The following is a 20,224-nucleotide window of genomic DNA, read 5'->3' on the forward strand; positions in this document are numbered from 1 at the left end:
AAGATAAATTATAGCCTATATGTTGCCCAGACATTATACCGATACAACAAAGAAAAAATCATTGAAATCCGTCCAGTAGTTCCGAAGATTAGCGTGTACAAACAAACAGACATACAGACATACAGACATACAGACATACAGACAAACAGACAGATTTTTTTTTTTGGATTTGTGCTCGATTACTGTTTCTGAACTCCACTCAATTATAATTTTTTTATTATATTCAATGTACAGACAAAGTTTTTTTACAGATTTATTATATGTATAGATGTACAGACAAAGTTTTTTTACAGATTTATTATATGTATAGACTAGCCGCTCCTGTTCTATCTCCTATTATTTTAAACTAGGTATCTGTTCCTCACGGTTTCATCTACGACTTGAGGGAACTTCTCGCGCAGATAAAATGTAGCCGACCTTTGTAATTATTTCGTAGTTTGTACCTATATTTAGTTTATTCAGCTGCCAGTATCATCAAGATGCATTTAGACTAGTAGCTTTTGCGCAAAAACCTTAACTTTTATAAATAAGTATGTCTAATTTAGGTGTGTAATAACTGACTTTTTCCTTTAGTTTTAGTATTTTAGTACTATCGTGACAAAAACTATCATCCGAGAAAGCATCCCAACTAACTGAACATGATTTCATCACAAACCAATAACCAAACAAGGCTCCATTGATGGGGCCCCATTCAGAAGATCCGGAAGCCTGGCCACATGTGGTACAAAGCGACATTGTACCAATGTACATGTACCACATACTTAGTACTTATGACTTCAAGAGCAATGAACCGGGTACACATAAAAATCATTGTTGTTGTCTGTGGTCCATTTGGTCGGTGAAGCTCTATGCTTTTTATTTGTTAGTATTTTTATAGATAGGTACTTCGCATGTGTTTGAAATATTTTAAAGTATAGCACTCCGTTTTTGTAATTGAATTTAAATACTGAAAAGAGTAATAAACACTTAAATAATAAGGCCAAATACATATTTATTTATTACTTATTGCTCATTGTACCTACTTACATAGATTTTTATGTACTCCAAAGGCTTCGAAACTACTGAAACGATTTGTAAAATTTTCTCGCTGTTAGGAGGCTAAACTATCTCCGAGTGACATAGGCCATATTTTATCTAAGTTCACGAATAAACTGAATTCATTAATAGCTCTTAAAGAATAACGTAAATTTATGGCCTAACAGAACAAACTTCTAGCACACGCTATAAAAAATCTCCGATGTCAAATCAATAAGTTACTAATGAAATAAAGCAATTAAGAACAATGTGAGTAAGTAAACAATATCGTAGTTATTCTGAATTGGAAAGCGCGTTCCGCGTCGGAAGAGCATTGTCTTGCGAACAGGTCGGCTACAGACGGACGACTAATTGTTTTTTTTTAATTAATATGTTTCTATGAAATTATTGTCTTTAGAATTTCTACAACCTGTCGATCCGTTGATTTGCGATTATATATTATACTAGTCATTTTCCCGCGGTTTCACCCGCGTCCCGTGGGAGCTACTGCCCGCACCGGGATAAAATATAGCCTATGTTACTCGCAGATAATATAGCTTTCTAATGGTGAAAGAATATTTAAAATCGGTCCAAACCAAACAGAGTTTTCCTCTTTATAATATTAGTATAGATATACATAATATTATATGGTATTGAATGTTGTCATTAGCTCAATATAAATTAAATAAAATTTAATTGTAAAACCACAGATTACTATAATAGTTAAACATCGGACAGATAGGTTGTAGAAATTCGCATTATATCATGCTTGGTCTTGGTTACCTGTCTTGATAATTACATACAATCTATGTATATCTTCCTCCGAATGTCTCTGTTCATAATAACCTGTCATCCACTGTCAGGCACGCCATAATTTCATCGCAAAGATTAGTCTCGACACACACACGTACACTAATTAAATTATGCTAATAACCGAACCTAATCTGATTCAAATCATAGAAATCCGACAAGTCGCCCGCGTGTGGGCGGCCTAACGTCAAGCAATATCTCAAGTCATTACTTAGTTTCACTCATTAACGTTTATGACGGAAAAATTAAATTAGTAAGAAAAATACTAACATTGCAAGGGAAAACAAATAATAATTTTAATTGAAGTTAACCTTGAAATAGAAAGTTTCTATAGTTGTAAACTCATCTGCCCAGTCTTTTCCCAACTATGTTGGGGTCGGCTTCCAGTTTAACCGGATGCAGCTGAGTTCCAATGCTTTACAAGGAGCAACTGCCTATCTGACCTCCTCATCCCAGTTACGCGGGCAAATAATAATAATTATTGTTTTGACCTTGAAATAGAAAGTTTCTATTGTTGTAAACGAAAACCTGGTAACTTGCATTAAATTTATTTGATCGTCATAAAATGATTTGAAAAAAATTACAAAAGTAAACCAGACAGTTATAATCTCTATTAAGATTAGCAAATCATGGTTAAGTTTTCGAAACTGTTGAAGTGTTATTGGGTTAACCAAACGATCAAATCTGAAATAATAAATTGTAATACCTACAACTGTGTTGCTGGGAACTTTGTTCATCACTTCCTTTTTCCAGCCATAACACTAGGAAGTGGTGAAAGGGGGTATTCTTGGGGGTTGTGAATATTGTCGTGAAAAAGTGCTAATCTAATTAGCCAACATTCATTCTTAAATGATTTTGACTTTGAATTTGACCAAAAAGTAAAGCATGGAAAAAAGTTTATATCTAAAAATTACCTAGATTGATATTGATTCACTTTTACGGCTGTATCGATACATTTTGATTTATTAAACAACATATCTAGAAAGGGTAAAAATGCCAACCATTTGTCTAATAGTCTACTTACTTACCTCACGTCAAATAATTCCCTCGGCGCTATAAAAATATGAAAGGAGGAATTACTTCTTGTAAGTGCTTTCACAAACCGCTACTCAATTTTATTTACTTAATACGATATTGATATGTCTTTTATGGACTTCAAGTTGTAGTAAAAATGTATTATTGAAAACTAGCCGTTTTCCGCGGTTTCACTCGCGTCCCCTGGGAACTGCTGCACGTACTAGAATAAACTGTAGCCTATGTTGCTCGTGTAGATTTGCAATAATGAAATATTTAAAAAATCGGTTCAGTCAGTAGTGTCGGTATCTTGGGGGTGCAAATAAAAATAAATGTTTCCTCTATATTATATTAGTATAGATTAAAATTACCTAAACTAGAAACCTATATAACACTTAATATACCTTTAGGTAGTAGTCTTAATAAAAACCTTTGTTCCTGTAATTACGGGTAAAAGTAGGTAGTCCATTACGATAAACATTCGGTTTAATTCTTGATTTCAAGAGAAATACTGTGATAAGTAATGATTTCATTAACTTTTTCAGAATGTGACGTAAGTACCTATGGCATGTTTGTTTTTATAACATTTTCCTTTGCATATGACTAATCATCACATCAACATTTTGGACTAGCTTTTGCCTGCGACTTCGTTCGCGTGTAATAGTGACTTCCGGAATAAATTTATTTTTTTTTGGAATAAAAAAAAAACTATCCTATGTCCTTTCTCAAGTTGAAAACTATGTCTGTACAAAATTTTACATAAATCGGTTCAGTCTACTACTAGTCTACTAGTCGTCTACTTTAGGCGTGCAGAAAAGACAGACAGACACAGAGTTACTTTCGAATTTAAAATATTAGTTTAGAATACATCGTGATCTAGACAAACTTTCCATGATTTAAGAAGTTTTGGATCAATTTGAACACAACAGACTTTAAATGCAAGAAATCGTTTCAGCCTAGCTGATGCCGTCAATATATTACCTAGGTATAAAAGCTGAAGCGCATGTTTGTTTGATCGTGCTAATCTCAGGAACTACTAGATAAGATTCAGTGTTAGACAGGCAATTATTATCGAGAGGAAGGCTATAGGTATTGTGAAGGTTATTATAAAAGTAGATTACTTTCATACAATTGCGCGAAATAGTCCTAAATTTATATTTATTTAGGTGAAACAGATGGTGGAAGATAGTTATGAGAAAAGTTATAGGTTATAAATCCACAAATTACTAGTAGTTACTATTATCATAACTGACTACCTTTCGATACTCAAGGTTTCCATACGAAGGTAAGTTTGCATATCAACCACATTCGGATAAGATTTAGAAAAATAATCTTGTCACTTTAAGATGATCACCTTGACCGTAGCTAGGTACATTATCTTATCTAGAAATCATCTGTCATCTATGACACTTCTAGACTAGATTAAGATCAGGGTAGAGTAAGATCTGCTCTTATTCTTAAATTTTATTCTAGGAAGGTCTCCGCACACCCGGATAAAAGATCCTTTAGTTTATCTGTATCTGTCTGTAATAGGCAGAATTTTTTAAATGGCAACCGTTATTCCTGAGATTAGCCCGTTCAAACAAAAGCAAACTTTACCTTTACACATAGTATAGCTAAGTAAAGAAATAGTATAGATATTTTTATGTGGTCCACATCATTTACAATGCCAATATCTCATATTATAAGGGAGTAAATATTTTACTATCTACTACAATTTGACATAAATAAAAAGTGACCTTCACTTTTTCCGAATTTAACATTGGTTTCCACTTTCCGACTTCTTACACCGGACAGAAATCTACATAGGTACATAGGTTTATATACAACTGACAGAAGCAACGACTTAAAGTTAATTTAAGTGGCGTGAATTGTTTGGTTAAACCATAAATCAATGATCAAATTGGTCACACTCATTTATCTCTTGCAAAACGAATGTCAATATTCTAAAGTGGAGTAACTTGTTTTCAAAAACGCCGCTTTAGAAGCACACCTAGTAAAACCATTAAAATAGTATCATAAAACATAATAAATTCTCACAAAAGAGCCTTCTTGTCAATTTCTCGGTAACCAATCGCGTCGATAGTCGATAGCATTTACAGTCTCACAAATGACATTACCACAGATAAGATATACTCGGACGATCCCAGGTACTTAAGCGAGTGTTTGAAGATTAATTTGTTAGATAAAACCTTTGCGGTTAAACCGACTGTGATGTTTCGAACACAATCAGGCTGTTATGATAAGTTCATGCGATTCCAGATTGATTGAAGGAGGTTTTATGTAGGTATAGATTTACTTGGAAAAGTAAAGTAAAAGTGCTAGACTGTTTGTGAAGGAGTTCGAGGAAATACGGCTGTTTCTATGAAATAATGAGGATACCAAATAACGAAAAGTCTCATATTGCTTATACCGTGGAACGGGAAACCCAATTTAAATAAATACCAATTCAGATACCTAAATCAGAAAAAAATAGAAAGAAATAAAAATAGGTACATATAGGGCTGCCATCTCGAATTTCGCCAAACCCGGACAAACGTTAAAAAAACCCGGACATTTAGCGTAAATCGCATTTTTTCCCCGAACGAGTACGATTTTTTTTTAACAAAATAATACCAAATTTGTTATTCATTTACTATTAACATATACTTAAATTCAATGAGGTGCTTCCTTACATGAAAAGTGTCCGGGTTTTCCCCGGACATTTCTTAAAACCCCGCCCGGACGGCCCCCAAACGAGGACAAATCCGGGGAAACCCGGACGGATGGCAGCCCTAGGTACATATAAAACTTCAGAAATAAGACCACCATCACTAAAATCGTTTCTTCCAATACCTAAGACTCACTAAACAAATCTATTAAGGATTCCGTGGTAGAGAATAATAAAAAAACACAAATAAAACCCTCAGTAAGTAAATGTTTTACCAATAAGACTCCCTAATAATTTCGCCCTAGGTACTCCATTAAGAAGCCAGACGAACAAACGCATGGCCATCGGGAGATGACACCCAAGGTTAACACTCTATAGATCTAAATAAAGTCAGTGACGCATGCGCGGGAGTTGAACGAACGCGCCCGAGTTAAGTTCGGGGCAGACCAGCGAGAGTGGCTGGCCACTGTTGCTTGGTGAGGCAACTTTTTTAAAAGCTTTTTTAAACACATTTGATTTCGTTAGGTAGTCATTATTTCTCGTGGTTTTCATATTCTAATTCTATGGGATTGACTTAATTTTACACATACCTATTTGATTTTGAATGCCTCTTTTCGTGACTCCTTGAAAAGTAAAGTAAATACTTTTCCACTTTCTCTTAACTAAGGTTACATTGATTAGCGTGGATGAATGATAGAACTGTCGTTTCTAGTGCAGACGCAAAGTTGCCCGTCTACACAGTTCAATCACGTCGAACTACAAACAGTTTACAAGGCAAATATTTAGTTAATACATATTTATTGAATAAAGGGCTGATTGTTAAATCAAATAACTAACTTGTATTTATTAAATATTTAAGTTGCGTGTATTTAACCTATGGGTAAGTATGTAAGACATTTATGACGATTCAATGTGTGGAAAAAATAACTAGCCCTTAAATAACGTTCCAGCATTTTACATACCACTCCATCAAATACGTACCCAAAAGGCATCTTATTAAAATTAGAAAAAACATTTTTCACTCCAAATAAGCTTAAGATTACTCACATAATTATGTATGAAATCAATTTTAATTGGGTAGCCATAAGTCTTAATTAAAATTAATTACGAAGTTCATAATAATATAGGTAGTTAGGTACCTTCGTAGCTTTACAGTTATACCTATTAATAAATAGGTAGATATCATATACCAGTTTTCCTGTTTGTTCATACAATACAAGCATTGTCCCAGAAATATTGAACTTACTAGTAATTAACAAGAATAATTCAAATTACGGGAACCGTGTCTGTTTTTAACTGATTTCGCTGAAATAGATTTTCATGAGGAAAATGTGATTCTTGAAAGATCATCATTCCAGCCACTAAGTCTGACAACCAGTCTTACCTCGGGATATTGGGTTTCCCGGGTAACTGGGTTGAGAAAGTCGGATAGGCAGTCGCTCCTTGTGGCACACTGGTACTCAGCTGCATCCGGTTAGACTGGAAGCCGACCCCAACATAGTTGGGAAAAGGTTAGGCAGATGATGACTCTAGTAATGTACCTACATAATGGAATGTACAGGAATCTGTCTGATGATGTCTGAGATGATTATCTACAATTCTTCCAGCCCAGTATCGTAAGTGGTCCTAATTCAACAAGATTGAATAGCAATGAAAATACTTATTTGTTTGCATATCTTGGATACGCTAGTAAACACTGGAACAACAACACCAACTTTTATATGGCATTAATTAAGTAGATACTCATTCATGTTCTAGTTAGAGTTCTATCATTTATTTTGTGAATGTTGGTTAACCTATAATTGGCGACTGTGTAAGTCTTAGTCATAACAAATACTGTAGGTACTCTAAGCTTTTTCTACACAGAAGCAGTTGGTAAACCTTTAATAAATAAATGGCAAATGAAGTACGCCTTGGAAGACCTAAGTCTCTGACTAACGCAAGTTCGCAACAATGCAGCAACCAGACGAAAAAGACAGCGTCGAAAATCATTGTTCATGAAATAGCTATCCACAACTTTCTTTTGCAGTAATTCTCAGAATAACTTCAAGTAGGTAATGAAGCAAATAAAGCGCTCAGCAAACACTAGACGGAGTAAATAAAAATAATTTCCGTTTGTCATTTACAAACACTTAGTGAACGGCTCAAGTATTGAGCGAGGAGCGAATTAACTGTAAAAGGACCTATGACGTAGTATGAGTAACTATTATCTGTGCCTATGGCCAGCAGCAAGTCCATTAACAGAATTAAAAAAACTTCTTACAAAAACGCTGTTGTACCTAATTAAGTTACTGTCACAAATATAAAATAATATAACATGAACATCAGAGAAATATAAAAATCGCCAAGCACAGCTTTTGTATTTAAGATTTTAGTGTTCAGGTATTTTGCTGGCCGTACACAACTATCACCAGAAATGACTAGTCAATATTTGAGTAATAAAAAGAAAATTATAAATCTCTAAAACACTGTAGCGATCGTTAGAACTTATGTATATGTTTTCGTTGGTTACCTTGTTCTATCACTCAGCAATCGCCAAACGGCAATTTTTTTTTAAATTCTGACCATATTGTCGAAGTAAAAATGTTTTCTTTCAATATTAAATAACGAATGTTGTCCAGGTACAGAGAAGTTAAATCCAAAAAATAAACTTGTCAGTAACCGAATCACTACAAAATCATGTTTCAATGCTTATTTTGACCTTTGACCTTGGGTGCGAACACCTTCGGTCAAGGTTAATAAGATTTGCCGAGGTGACCGTACGTTCCCAAGGGCATTGTAGATGGTTATGAGACAATAGAGTCGAATATATCAGCACTTTACTAATAACAAACAGTGTTGCCAATTTAGCAAATTTTATGCTAGATTTGGCATATTTTTATGTTGTTTAGCATTTTTATAAGTTATTTAGCAAATAGCATATTTTTTGGCATATAAAATAATTATGAATAACAAGTTTACTTTCCTTTTTTAAGTCCATTTACTTCAAAAATATATACCTATATAAAATATACTGTAATTATCATTTGTTTTTTATTGTTGATGTACTTCTTTATAGTTGGATAGGGCATCACTGTCTGATGGTGTACAAAAATGTAAACAATTACATATTGTGATCTCGCCTTCCTTTAGCATATAAGGCAAATTTGTATTTTGAAATTTCGCGGTCAGATGGCAGTGCGCCCGGGGCGCTGGGGCGGCTAACCCGAACACACCATGATATTTGATGATGGTGCCAACTTAACGGCAAGGGTAACCATTACGTCAAACGCTCTCAAGCGTGTTTCGGGGATTCCCCAACAAATCTAATTCAATATACCATAGACAAAGAGCATTCTTTCACTCCCTCCTTCCTTTACGAAAGAAGCGAGATAGATTGTAAGTACTATACCGCGATACCCGCGTATTCACGTATTTACTGTCACTGTAAATGAAAGAAAGTTTAAAAGTTTTACGTGCATTATTAATTAATTGCTATGCCGCCTAAATACAGTCAGCATTACCGGTCTGAGTGGGAGCAAATGCTGGATTTCAAGGATTGGTTACAGCCTGTCAAAGATGATACGACGAAGGCCTATTGTAAGTACTGCAAGTGCGAGATGATTGCAAAAGTCCATTGTTTAAAGTTACATATTTTGTCAATAAAGCATAAGAAAGCTATAGAACCAGTAAAAAGTCAAAGAACAATTAATTTTCCCAAAGTTAAAAAAGATCTAAATACACAGAGAGCAGAATCTTCACTAGCGATGTTTGTGTGCGCGCATTGTTCGATTATGGCTGTCGATCATTTATCAAAGTTATGTAAACACCGATTCGGTGATAGCAAAAGTGGAGACTTTCGAGTCCATCGTACAAAATGCACAAATATTATAAAAAATGTTTTGGCGCCTCATTTTATTGAAGAAATTGTGTCAGATTTGCGAGACCAAGAGTATAGTCTCTTGCTCGATGAGTCCACGGATATTTCTGTAAGCAAAATGTTGGGAGTATCGATCAGATATTTCAGCCGATCTTTAAAAACAATAATATCCACATTTTTGGGGTTGGTCGAGATTGAAGATGGCACTGCAAACAGCATAGTCAACGGTATTAAAGGATTATTGTTAGTTTTGAATTTTGAATTAAAAAAAATGATCGGTATTGGCACAGATAATGCTACGGTGATGACAGGCACTAACAACGGAGTACATGCCCTATTAAAAAATGAAACTGGTAATGATAATTTGGTATTAGTTCGCTGCGTGTGCCATTCATTACAGTTGGCTTTATCGCATGCTTCGGAAGAAACTCTACCACGGAATGTTGAATTTCTAATAAGAGAAACCTACAATTGGTTTAGTCATTCTTCGAACCGTCGACTATATTACAAAAATATCTACCAAACAATTAACTGTGGCTCCGAACCATTGTTAATTCCACAGATGTGCAACACCCGATGGATATCAATTGAACCAGCAGTCAACCGTATTCTGGAGCAATGGGTGGAATTAAAACTCCTGTTTGAAGTTGCTAGGCGCGATAACCACTGCTATATGGCAGAAACACTATACACCATGTATAATGATCCTGTGAATCATTTGTATTTATTGTATTTAAAACCTATTTTGGAGGAAGTCCAAACTGTGAACAAGCTATTAGAAAGCAACAATATTGACCCAACAAAACTTTACAAAGATTTGTGTGCCTTAGTTCAATCTACAAGTCGGCGTATTTTGAACCTAACTGCGAGAGTCGATATTTTTACACAAAATATAGAAAGTTATTTGGATCCGAAACCGTACATGGGATATGCTTTTGAAACAAAATTACGGGAATACAACCTTCAACCTGAAGTGGAAAATAATTTACGTCAACGTTGCCTGAATTTCACACTGAAACTTGTTTCAGAGCTGCGTTCTAGATTACCAATTAATTTTAATATACTTGAGAAAGTATCTTTATTTTCAGTAGAAGAAACTTTAAAAGCAGTCAAGCCTTCTCTAATCGATATTGCCCAAGAATTCCGAGTGGATGCAGCTACAATGGATAGGCTCATGTCTCAATGGAGAAACATAGTGCACATTAAATGGGAACGCACATCTTCCACTGTAGAATTCTGGAATGAAGTAATTGATTACAAAGATGCAGCTGGTAATAACCCCTTTGCAGATTTATCTCAGTTAGCAATATCATTATTATCACTACCTCATTCCAACGCAGAAATTGAACGCGTTTTCAGCCAAATGAATATAGTCAAAACTAAACTTCGCAACCGTTTGTCGATAAAAACTTTAAATGCCATTCTATACGTCAGATTCGGCCTAAAGAGGGCAGGGAAATGCTGCTATTCTTACACAGTTCCGGATAACGTACTGCGCTCTATAGGTACCAAGGAGAGTTATAGTCTTGAGAATAAGGCTTCCACGTCTACATGCACATCAGCTGCCGAGCCTGCCGATGAAGACGAAGATATTAACATTTTATTTAGTAACATAGTCGATTAAAACGTAGAATAAATCAAAATTTTGTTGATTAATAAACATTTAAAATTAAATAACGTTGTATTTGACATTGAAAAATGTTAGCTTATTTTCTGGCAATATTATAAAGCAATTAGCATAATTTTGGCAAAATTTTAACATCAGTTTAGCAAGTTTTAGATTCACCTTGTTGGCAACACTGATAACAAAGAAATAAAACATTATGTGACGTGTCTAGACAACTAGATGGGGCAAATTCATATTATAAAATTGTTTGTAAGTTTGTTTGAATGCTCTCATCTAACTACTGTAACGATATGAAACATTCTTACAATGTTAGGTAGCCCATTTATCGATGAAGATTTTTTTCCGGGTGCGCTGAGTACCTAGGTAGTTCAAACGAGATGCGATGAGAATTGAGATAGACTTTATAAAGAGGATTAGCGTTATGTCGCCGGAAAACGCTGGATGCAGGTCGCCTCCAACAGGTATCTGTGGTGATCTAAGGGGGAGGCCTATGTTCAGCAGTGGACGTCCTATGCCTGAGATGATGATGATGATGATTAGGGTTATGTTAGACATAGTAATTGTCCACAATTTAAGTAGGTACAAGAACCCTTAGTTTTGCCACTAGGCTTAAGACGCACGTTGCCTGGTCACTATTCCAAAATGTGTACAGTCAAAATCTAGACACACGGCAGTGTGTCCGCCAAGTTCGAGCAAAAAAAGCGACACACCGGCCGTGGGTTATATTACACGAACCATTTCGGGCCAAATTCGAACACCCTATAACTCAAAATCTATTTTGTTCACGCATATCAAATTTCAAGTATCTGTTGAGACCCCCTCACTTATCTAAAATACAAAATTTCATTAATATACCTATTGTAGGTCTTGAGATATTGACGTCAGAAAATCGCTATTTTTACTATACACTCACTGACTGACTGACTGACTGACTGACTGACTGACTGACTGACTCACTCATCAAAAACCTAGACCACTTCCAATGGTCGTATTGACTTGAAATTTGGCATGGAGCTAGGTCTTTATGTCAAGGTAAAGGGAAAAATCTGAAAATGGTCAAGTGTGAGTCGGTTTTAAAATAATGAAGGTGTTTTATACCCCTAAGGAACTAAAACGAACTAAATTTATCTATATTTATATAATGTATCTTCGAATGGTCGTACCGATCTGAAATTCGTTACAAAGGTTTGTATTTAGTCAAAGTAAAGTAAAAATCTGAAAACGGCCAAGTGTGAGTCACTTTCGAAAATAACGAATGTGTAACTTTGATCCACAAACATAATATATGATAACATGTCATGTCAGTCAGTTGGTAAATCTAGTTCATTTCTTTGTAAGAAGCGTGCATATTAAAAAATCTGAAAGATAGAATAAATGAGTCATTTCCTTAACTAACTTAGTCATATGAAAAAAACCATTGTCTGTAAAGTCGTTTTACTGACGATAGTTGAACGTGACAACGTGAGTAGCTGCCGATTGTGCCTCTTTGTCGCTCGCTGCGTGCTCTCGCTTGCACTTCAAGCCTTAAACGGAACGCCTCAAAGCGAGGTAACGCCGCATGAGTCATGTTTTTTCGTGCGTGCAGCCGGCTCCATCGATTTATAAGACGTTGTCACGTCAAAAAATAAAATAAACAACCTTACAAAAATAAATGAAATCCCACCCAAAACATAAATGTGAAAGACTGCCAAGTTCGATAATATGGGAACGCTTCGCCTATAAAAGAAGTGAGATCTGAATAAGTACCAAGTTCCATACACATACCTCAGTTAAAAATAGTTACTTTTTAATGATGTTACTTGGCAAGTTTTAATAGAAAATTAAATACTTGATTCATTGCATTTAGTAGGTTTATAACAAGGTGTGTGAAAACTTGCCAAGTAGCATCATTAAAAAGTAACTATTTTTAACTGAGGTATGTGTATGGAACTTGGTACTTATTCAGATCTCACTTCTTTTATAGGCGAAGCGTTCCCATATTATCGAACTTGGCAGTCTTTCACATTTATGTTTTGGGTGGGATTGCAAAACTACTACTATGCATCATCAAAGCATTGTCTAAGTTCCCGCCCTTTCCCCTGACTTGCACCAACGATTCTTTGCTCCAGTTCCTAAGATGTTTTCGCTCAAATGAAAGTGATCCGCGATCTAACCGTGTTGCGTCTCGCTCCGTTGCCCCTCCGTGCTCAGATTGATAAACTTTTTGCAAAATAACAGTTTTTTTTGTCTCACGCCTGTCTGCCAACATGGCCACGGAATGCCAGGCACGTGAATGAAACGTGATGAAAGTTCTTCTGCTTTTCAAATGACGCTGTCACTCATATTTTTAAAATGGTCATTGATCCCTCTAGTTCGTAAATATAAGTCTTCCGTCGTGTGGGCGGTTTGCAAATATAGATTGTTTTTGTTTTGCTTTTCCTGTTTCAAGTACATATTCTATTGTTAGTATTGAGGAATTTTCCGGTTAATGTCATAAACGCGGTATTGTACGCCTTAATTATTAATAACGAACATCTAATATTAGGACAGAACTCGCTAAAAAACAAACAAAAAGTTTTAATATCGAAATCCATACTTCTCCGATGACATGACTGGCTCACACAATGCAAACGTGAATAAAAAACTCGAAATGCACGCGTCAAATATGACAACACCTCAAAAAGTAAAAACCGTGATTAAAATGCAGAATTTCTGATCCCAAGTGAAGTATGGACGGGGAGGAGACTGGCCACGTCGAGCTCAGCTACAAAGTGCTCCAGGACCACATAAATAAGTTGACAGAAAACCAGACCAACATCATAAACAAATTCGAAGTGTTAAACAAAAATGTGGATGACTTGAGGAAGGTCCTGGCGCAGTTTTCGGAGAAAATTGGCGCTTTGGAAGAAGTTACAAATGATAGGAAGAAACTTAAGCTTGAGATAAAGGTCCTGAAGAATAGGATAGATGAGCTGTATGCTATCGTGAAGGAAGGGAAGGAAGATGACTCCAGTCCGGGGGCTGATGCCCAGGATGTGGAGTCGTGTCACTCAGGCTTCTCCTGCTCGTCTAAGGTACTGGTAGACGTCCAGATTGTTATACTTTTAGAATGGCCACTTGTCTTCAAAACGATAGTAGGTCCTCAAGACCTTAGAAAGCTTCGAGGAATAAGTTTAAGTTGGTGTCTCTAACTAATGAATTATAAAAACGAACAGTTGAATTACATAGTCACAGAGGTTTTTCCTAACTGTGGATCAATGAAAGCACCTATTTATATTTTACAGTTGATTTAACGTACATAGGTATCTATCCTTATTCAATAAATTGGGCAACTAGTTAACCAGACGTTTTTATCTACAAACTCTTAATTTCATAGTCATACTTACGCACTAAATAGCAAATCGAATGATGAACAATTCAATTAGTCGACGAACAACTGTAAGATCGATTCTCGATTCGATTCGTTGAAAAAGTTGCAATCGATTAAAGCCGTACCAGTGCCGTGAATCCGATTACTGGTCCTACAAAGAAATGGGTAGTCATTGAGTGTCGATAAAACCACAACTCGGTCAGAACATCGCTATAGAATTACAAAATAACACTCCGCTTGTGTCAATCAGAAAAACGTATAAAATATAAACTAATTTCATGGATTTTAATGTTCTAAAATGGTGGGCAAATATTGTGGTAATTTTATTTTAATGGATCTTATTAAATTTAGACATTGTAGATCTGTTTTGTGGTTTTGATAAATGAAAATCTTGATTTATGAGTTCAACGGTGAAATTCTTAGGTACCTACGCCTAAACTTTGATATAAGATATAAAATGAAATACATATTTACCTGCTTAGTGAGAAATATATCTGCTTTAGAATTTGCTATAGAAATTCCTAACTTAATTACGTGTAAAATTAAAGTTTTTGCTGAATAAATGATATACCTGTCTATTAAGCACTTATCGTAATGACTTAACGGCGAATTTGCTGAGTTGATTAAGATACAAAACTGGCAAAAAACATTAGGTACATTTTCTACTCAGTAGCGGAAAATTAACGTGAAAACACAATTCCTATAATATCTTTAGCACCCAGTCCAATTTCGGTATCTAAAAATATATAATCGAACTATTACACAACTTAATTAAGTCATCTGTTATGCAATTGTCTTAGATAAGAGCTGTCTGCGGCTGTGACGTCCAGTTTGTTTTATTTTTCGTTTCTTTCTTTTATCAGTGTCCAGCTGCCAGACATTTTAGCTAGATTGAAAAAAAGACGTCTTTTGTACCGGTCTAGTATTTAAGCGGGAACTTTGAAATGGCAGCCATGTTTAAATTCTACGTTTTGTTGTCTTTTGTTTGTTGCAGAGTCGGTTTCAGACTATTTAATTGCCTTTTTGATGTTTTTCACTTATGTTTACTTAACAGACTTTAAAAAATCATGAAAAAGAAAAATACCAACATGTATTTGGTAATTAGTTACTGAATCACCTGTAAGGGTCCGTTCAGATAGACCGGGTCGGAGAGCAGAGCAAATTCTTAACACGTTGAAAATTGAGTACTTAGTATTTGAAGTAAGGTTTATTTTTGCATGCGCACTGCTTTTGTCATTGAGAATGCTCGAATGCGCTCGGTGTGAAATAATAAGAGGAGCCGACCGGCTCCGATCGTGTATTTTTTCTTCACGTTTGGCTCCGTTTGCATGCTGTTTAATGCTCGCACAGGCGATCGGCTCCGGTCTGTGTGAATAGAAAAATGCGCGCCGATGCTCTCCGCCCCGGTCTATCTGTACGGACCCTAAATCTGTGTATCAAGATTCCGTTTGGGACCATACACCCTTCATGAAATCCTGGAGTTGCCAAAAGCACAATAGAGGTTGCATACTTACCTCTGTGCGGCCTTCGACATACCTATCTTAGTCTTTAGGGACAGGAAAGGATGCCTTGCTTAATTATTATATTGTCCTAAATATTCCTAACGTATGGTTCACTTGTTTCAGGTGACAATGACGACCGGGCTGGACAGGGACACAATACGGGCCGCCTACGAGGACGTGCGATCCGACACAACGCCTACTGAATGGTGATTTTTTGTTACTATACTTTCCTTGAGCACTCAAGTCCCAATATCTAACTCGTCTATGGGGCAATATTGTACCTAAGGGTGTGTTGCACCATGGTATATGTACCTACCTTTAGCGATAGGTAAATCAATAGGTAGCCATCAAATCGCCGCTTTGGTCAATCAGCGTCAAGTATACGGCTGGTTATGTTACCTACGCTTAATTGTGCTCTATTAACAAAGAAGTACATATGTAAAACTGTTGACACTTAATTAGCATTTACAAAAATCTTATTTCACTGTTACGTACAGTTTACCTAATATGCTGCGTGAAGACGATAGTTAATCCCAGCAATCTTTTCGACCCTTTATTTTGCCTTATCTTTAAGGGGAGAAGATCGTTGTATTGTCAATAAATAAAAATGTTCATGTTTCTGACAGGGCGGTGTTCAAATTCGACGGCGCCCGCATCGTGTGCTCGGCGCGGGGCTCAGACTTCACGGAGTTTCGCACGCAGTTCTCAGACGACGACCGCGCCTTTGGATATCTCAGGTTTGTGACACAAATCCAGCTGGTCTACAGGGATCTTGGGAACTCCTCGAAGTCCCTTTGGAAACCCTGAACTAGACTCCTTTGAATGCTGATGAAGATTTCTTGGAGGATCTCCATTGCACATGATAACACTTTTAGCTAATAAATAAATAAAATAGTTTTTATTTCAGACAAGTGGCATCCATAGTATGTTAGTAAAAAATAAACTTATGAAAAAACTATGTTAGTAAAAATTAAATATAAAACAAAACAAAAGACTTACTTACATTTTGGCCACGAGGTTGTTGCGCGTTAGGGTGCGTCCACATCTGGCGAATGCGCCGCGAATGCGCAGCACGCGAGCCGACCGCGAGCTGTCCGCGAGCTGCGCGCGTGCATTTTTGTTCGTGCGCCGCTTCTGCGCCGCCCGCGCGCAGCTCGCGCGCGACCTAAGCGCCGCACGCGAGCGGCGCGCAGGCGGCGCGCGACGTCTGCCATCTTCGATAGTACTGAGCCAATATACGGAACTGTAAGGGCGAGAACTGATTGCGCGCAGATCGCGCGCCGCTCGCGCGCTCTATACGAGCCTTGCGTGAGTTGCGCTAAAGAGGCGCACCGAACTATTGCAGTGACTGCACGCGCGCAGCTCGCGGACAGCTCGCGATCGGCTCGCGTGCTGCGCATTCGCGGCGCATTCGCCAGATGTGGACGCACCCTTATACAATTGCGAACAATACCTCCTATTATTGGGGAGTCGTACCTCTCCGCTATGGTCCTCATGATGGAGTTGGGGCTGCCCCGCACTCTGCAGAGCAACGACGCGGATTTCTTGCGTAAAATCCACAAGACGATAGCATTCGAGCAAAAAGCTATCCAAAATCCACTGGGCCTTTAGGTATTTAAAACCGCTTGGGACAATTTGAATAAATAACTAAAAAAAGTAGTTTTTGACCCAGAAATATTACGAGATTTTGGCAAAAATACTTAACAAAATCTGTCTACCATCGTAATGCTGAATTTTTGGTGTGTCAGGTTGCAAATGGGCGACGAGATGTCGAAACGCAAGAAGTTCCTGTTCGTCACGTGGGTGGGGCCCAACGTGTCGGTCATCAACCGCGCCAAGATGTCCACCGACAAAGCCATTATTAAGGACATCATCTCTGTAAGTGTCCTATCTAATTACCTACTTATCTAGGCACAAGCAGGCTTGTAGGCAGTTTAACATCAAATCATAGTAAGTAATATCATAAAGGGGAAAGTTTGTATGTATTTGTTATTTCTTAACGCATAAACGACTGAACGGATTTTAACGAAATTTTTCAACAAAAAATTTGGTGCATGCGTCCTGCACCTTGTGCTTGAAACCCATGGTCAGAATAACTCAGTCTCGAGGGCATATACCTACCTAATAGGAAACTTCATCATACATTTACCTACACGTGGAGTAAAATATATCATCGTAGCCAAAATGTGCGATAAAAGACAACATCAATATTTAGACTTTATCGGCTTGTCTATCATAGCATCGATAGCTTTTTCAAATGAATTCGATATCTATCTATCTACCATCGATTTACGGCCGTTCCCAGTAATCTATGTATTGTTTTATAGATTCCGTACTATCACCCTTGTACGTCCGTGTGTCACGCATACGCGCGTCATTCGTAAATCATGCGAAATTCTTTTGGCAATAAATTGAAAGCAAATCGTTGTGATTCATGCTTGGGGCATGATTGGGATAGGCATTTACGAGTGTGCTTAGTACCAGAGGGCACTGGTAACGTGACTAACGAAATTAGTAAATGTGAGAAGTTCCCCCCTTTTATAGTAATGATTTTGCTGGTGTCTTTATTTCTGTAATCAATTAATTGCTGAAATGTAAAGCATAATGCTTTATTGTCAGCAATTAATGCAGGCTTGGATATATTTTTAATAATTTCCCCAGATGACACAGTCTTTCCCAACCATTGCAACAATCTGATTGCAGACAATAAAATTAAATTACTCTTATAAAAACAAGATAAAAATTAAAAAACATAAATTTGATTCTCCAAACATTGTATGTATAATAAAACTGCCAATAAATGATACAAAACAGAAATTCAGATCACATAAAATCATACAAATACTTCCTAACATTAAAACCAACAGTTTGAGCGACTGCTGAAATAAAATCATAGCCAACTATACATTTGTACTTTGCCGTATCCAGATCTATCTCCTTACTGCCTGCAATTAGCTTCAACTCAACTAAAGTAGCTATTTGAGCGAGCAAGTTACTTGTTAAGCCGATCTTTTCTTCCAATATGGCGTAAAATATTGCCAATAAACGGTCTAGAGTGAAGACTTTAGGCCCGAGTTGTGTGTTCAATTTCTCAGTTATTTTAGCTTTTGCTCTAACTTGCTGAAGCCTCTTCCGTTGTTTCCCATGATGTTTCATAAACAGTCTTTTGTCTTCTTTCGGTGGGTTGTAACTGGCTAAGTACGAGGCAATGAGTAAGAACTTAGCGTAGTACGGAAGTTCAAAGCTTTGTGCAAACGTTTTTGTTGATGTCAACTCTTCTTTCAATGTGTTTTCAAAGTTATGATTTGAGATGGAACCAGAGTCACTATTTTCTTTTCCCGGTGAAGGTTTAGTTGGGTTAGAATTACTGATGCGCAGGTAAAGTAGTTCTAAGCTAGTTTTCAGTATTGGAGAGATGTGACGCCAAAGTTTTGACAAGTCGGAAGCATTTATCTCATTCCTAATTATTGGCTCGCAGTATTTTATGAAGTTGACGCATGCCATGTGCTGCAATTCTATCAGATCGCGACACGGTCTATAAAATACGCTCAAAAATGCATTGAGAAAGTTCGCAAATAGCTCTGGTTTTTCCAATTCCTCTTTAATTTCATCATCAACTTCATATGTGACAAGTAAATGGCGAATGAAACTCTTTTGATGTAAAAAGATTATTTTGAATAGTTCCTCTTTGTTGTAGTTTGGGAAAAACAACTTTATGGGTTCACGAACACCCATTTTGAAGTAGAAGTTCTCGTAAACAAGGTGTGTTATGAATATAGTGCAGATATTGAGGTTGCAAAGTTCTTGTAGTCTTAAAAATGTGCTCATTATGTTGTGGTCCATGCTGCGGAGTCTTTCAGCCCTGTCGAACACTATAACCACCGGGTCATAACCAATTTGTGTCTCTTGTAGCCGGTTCAAACTATTAGTGAGATCCATCAAAGTTTCGCATTTAACCTCAGTTTCTTCACTCTCTAACCCCAACAGAATACTCTCGAACATGATTTTAGGTGTGTAGCATTCAATACAGTCGATAACAACGTATTTGTAGTTCAAAGTTTGTAGGATAGAGTTTACGCACAAAGTTTTTCCGGTAGCCATACTGCCACTGATAAATATAGAACAAGGTAAACACTCGTCATCTTCTCCGAGCAGATTAAACAAGTCGTTTAATTGTTCTTCCCTGCAAGGCACTTTGTTTTGTAATTCTTCCATTTTTTATTATTTTTAACAACCTCTCACTCGCGTTTTGCACTATTTTGGTATTTTTGACAGTTGACTATTTTGGCGGTTGACTTGACGTTCCGTTTCTCGTGTCCGGCGCGGCGGATCGCGACGCATCGCGTGCGGTCTCACTACGTCGTTTTTATAACGTTCGGTTAATTCCCTATTATGTATT

General features: G+C 36.8%; 3 protein-coding genes across 3 annotated transcripts in view; 2 read left to right on the plus strand and 1 right to left on the minus strand.

Annotated features, from left to right (window-relative positions):
* The window catches only part of LOC124641228 (coactosin-like protein), a 34,257-nt gene that overhangs the window by 13,249 nt on the left and 784 nt on the right, over positions 1–20,224 (plus strand). Inside the window, exons 2-4 of the mRNA XM_047179258.1 lie at positions 15,949–16,031; positions 16,452–16,562; positions 17,574–17,703. Of these exons, the coding sequence (XP_047035214.1) occupies positions 15,949–16,031; positions 16,452–16,562; positions 17,574–17,703 (324 nt within the window). The remainder of the gene's footprint in view (positions 1–15,948; positions 16,032–16,451; positions 16,563–17,573; positions 17,704–20,224) is intronic.
* Positions 8,897–11,021, plus strand: LOC124641219. The gene is made up of 2 exons (XM_047179242.1): positions 8,897–9,067; positions 10,436–11,021. Exons 1-2 carry the CDS (start codon positions 8,965–8,967, stop codon positions 10,969–10,971), a joined length of 639 nt encoding a protein of 212 aa, XP_047035198.1. The 5' UTR covers positions 8,897–8,964; the 3' UTR covers positions 10,972–11,021.
* Positions 18,583–20,149, minus strand: LOC124641223 (origin recognition complex subunit 5). Its single transcript, XM_047179252.1, has one exon. The coding sequence runs from the start codon at positions 20,038–20,040 to the stop codon at positions 18,649–18,651; it is 1,392 nt and encodes a 463-aa protein (XP_047035208.1). The 5' UTR covers positions 20,041–20,149; the 3' UTR covers positions 18,583–18,648.

This window comes from Helicoverpa zea, chromosome 22 (genome assembly GCF_022581195.2).
Source record: "Helicoverpa zea isolate HzStark_Cry1AcR chromosome 22, ilHelZeax1.1, whole genome shotgun sequence".
NCBI lineage: Eukaryota > Metazoa > Arthropoda > Insecta > Lepidoptera > Noctuidae > Helicoverpa > Helicoverpa zea.

Coding starts and splice junctions, on each gene's coding strand:
- LOC124641223 (XM_047179252.1), bottom strand. CDS start 20,040: ATGGAAGAATTACAAAACAAAGTGCCTTGCAGGGAAGAACAATTAAAC.
- LOC124641219 (XM_047179242.1), top strand. CDS start 8,965: ATGCCGCCTAAATACAGTCAGCATTACCGGTCTGAGTGGGAGCAAATG. Junction 9,068..10,435: donor TGATACGACGAAGGCCTATT/GTAAGTACTGCA, acceptor CTTTATTTTCAG/TAGAAGAAACTTTAAAAGCA.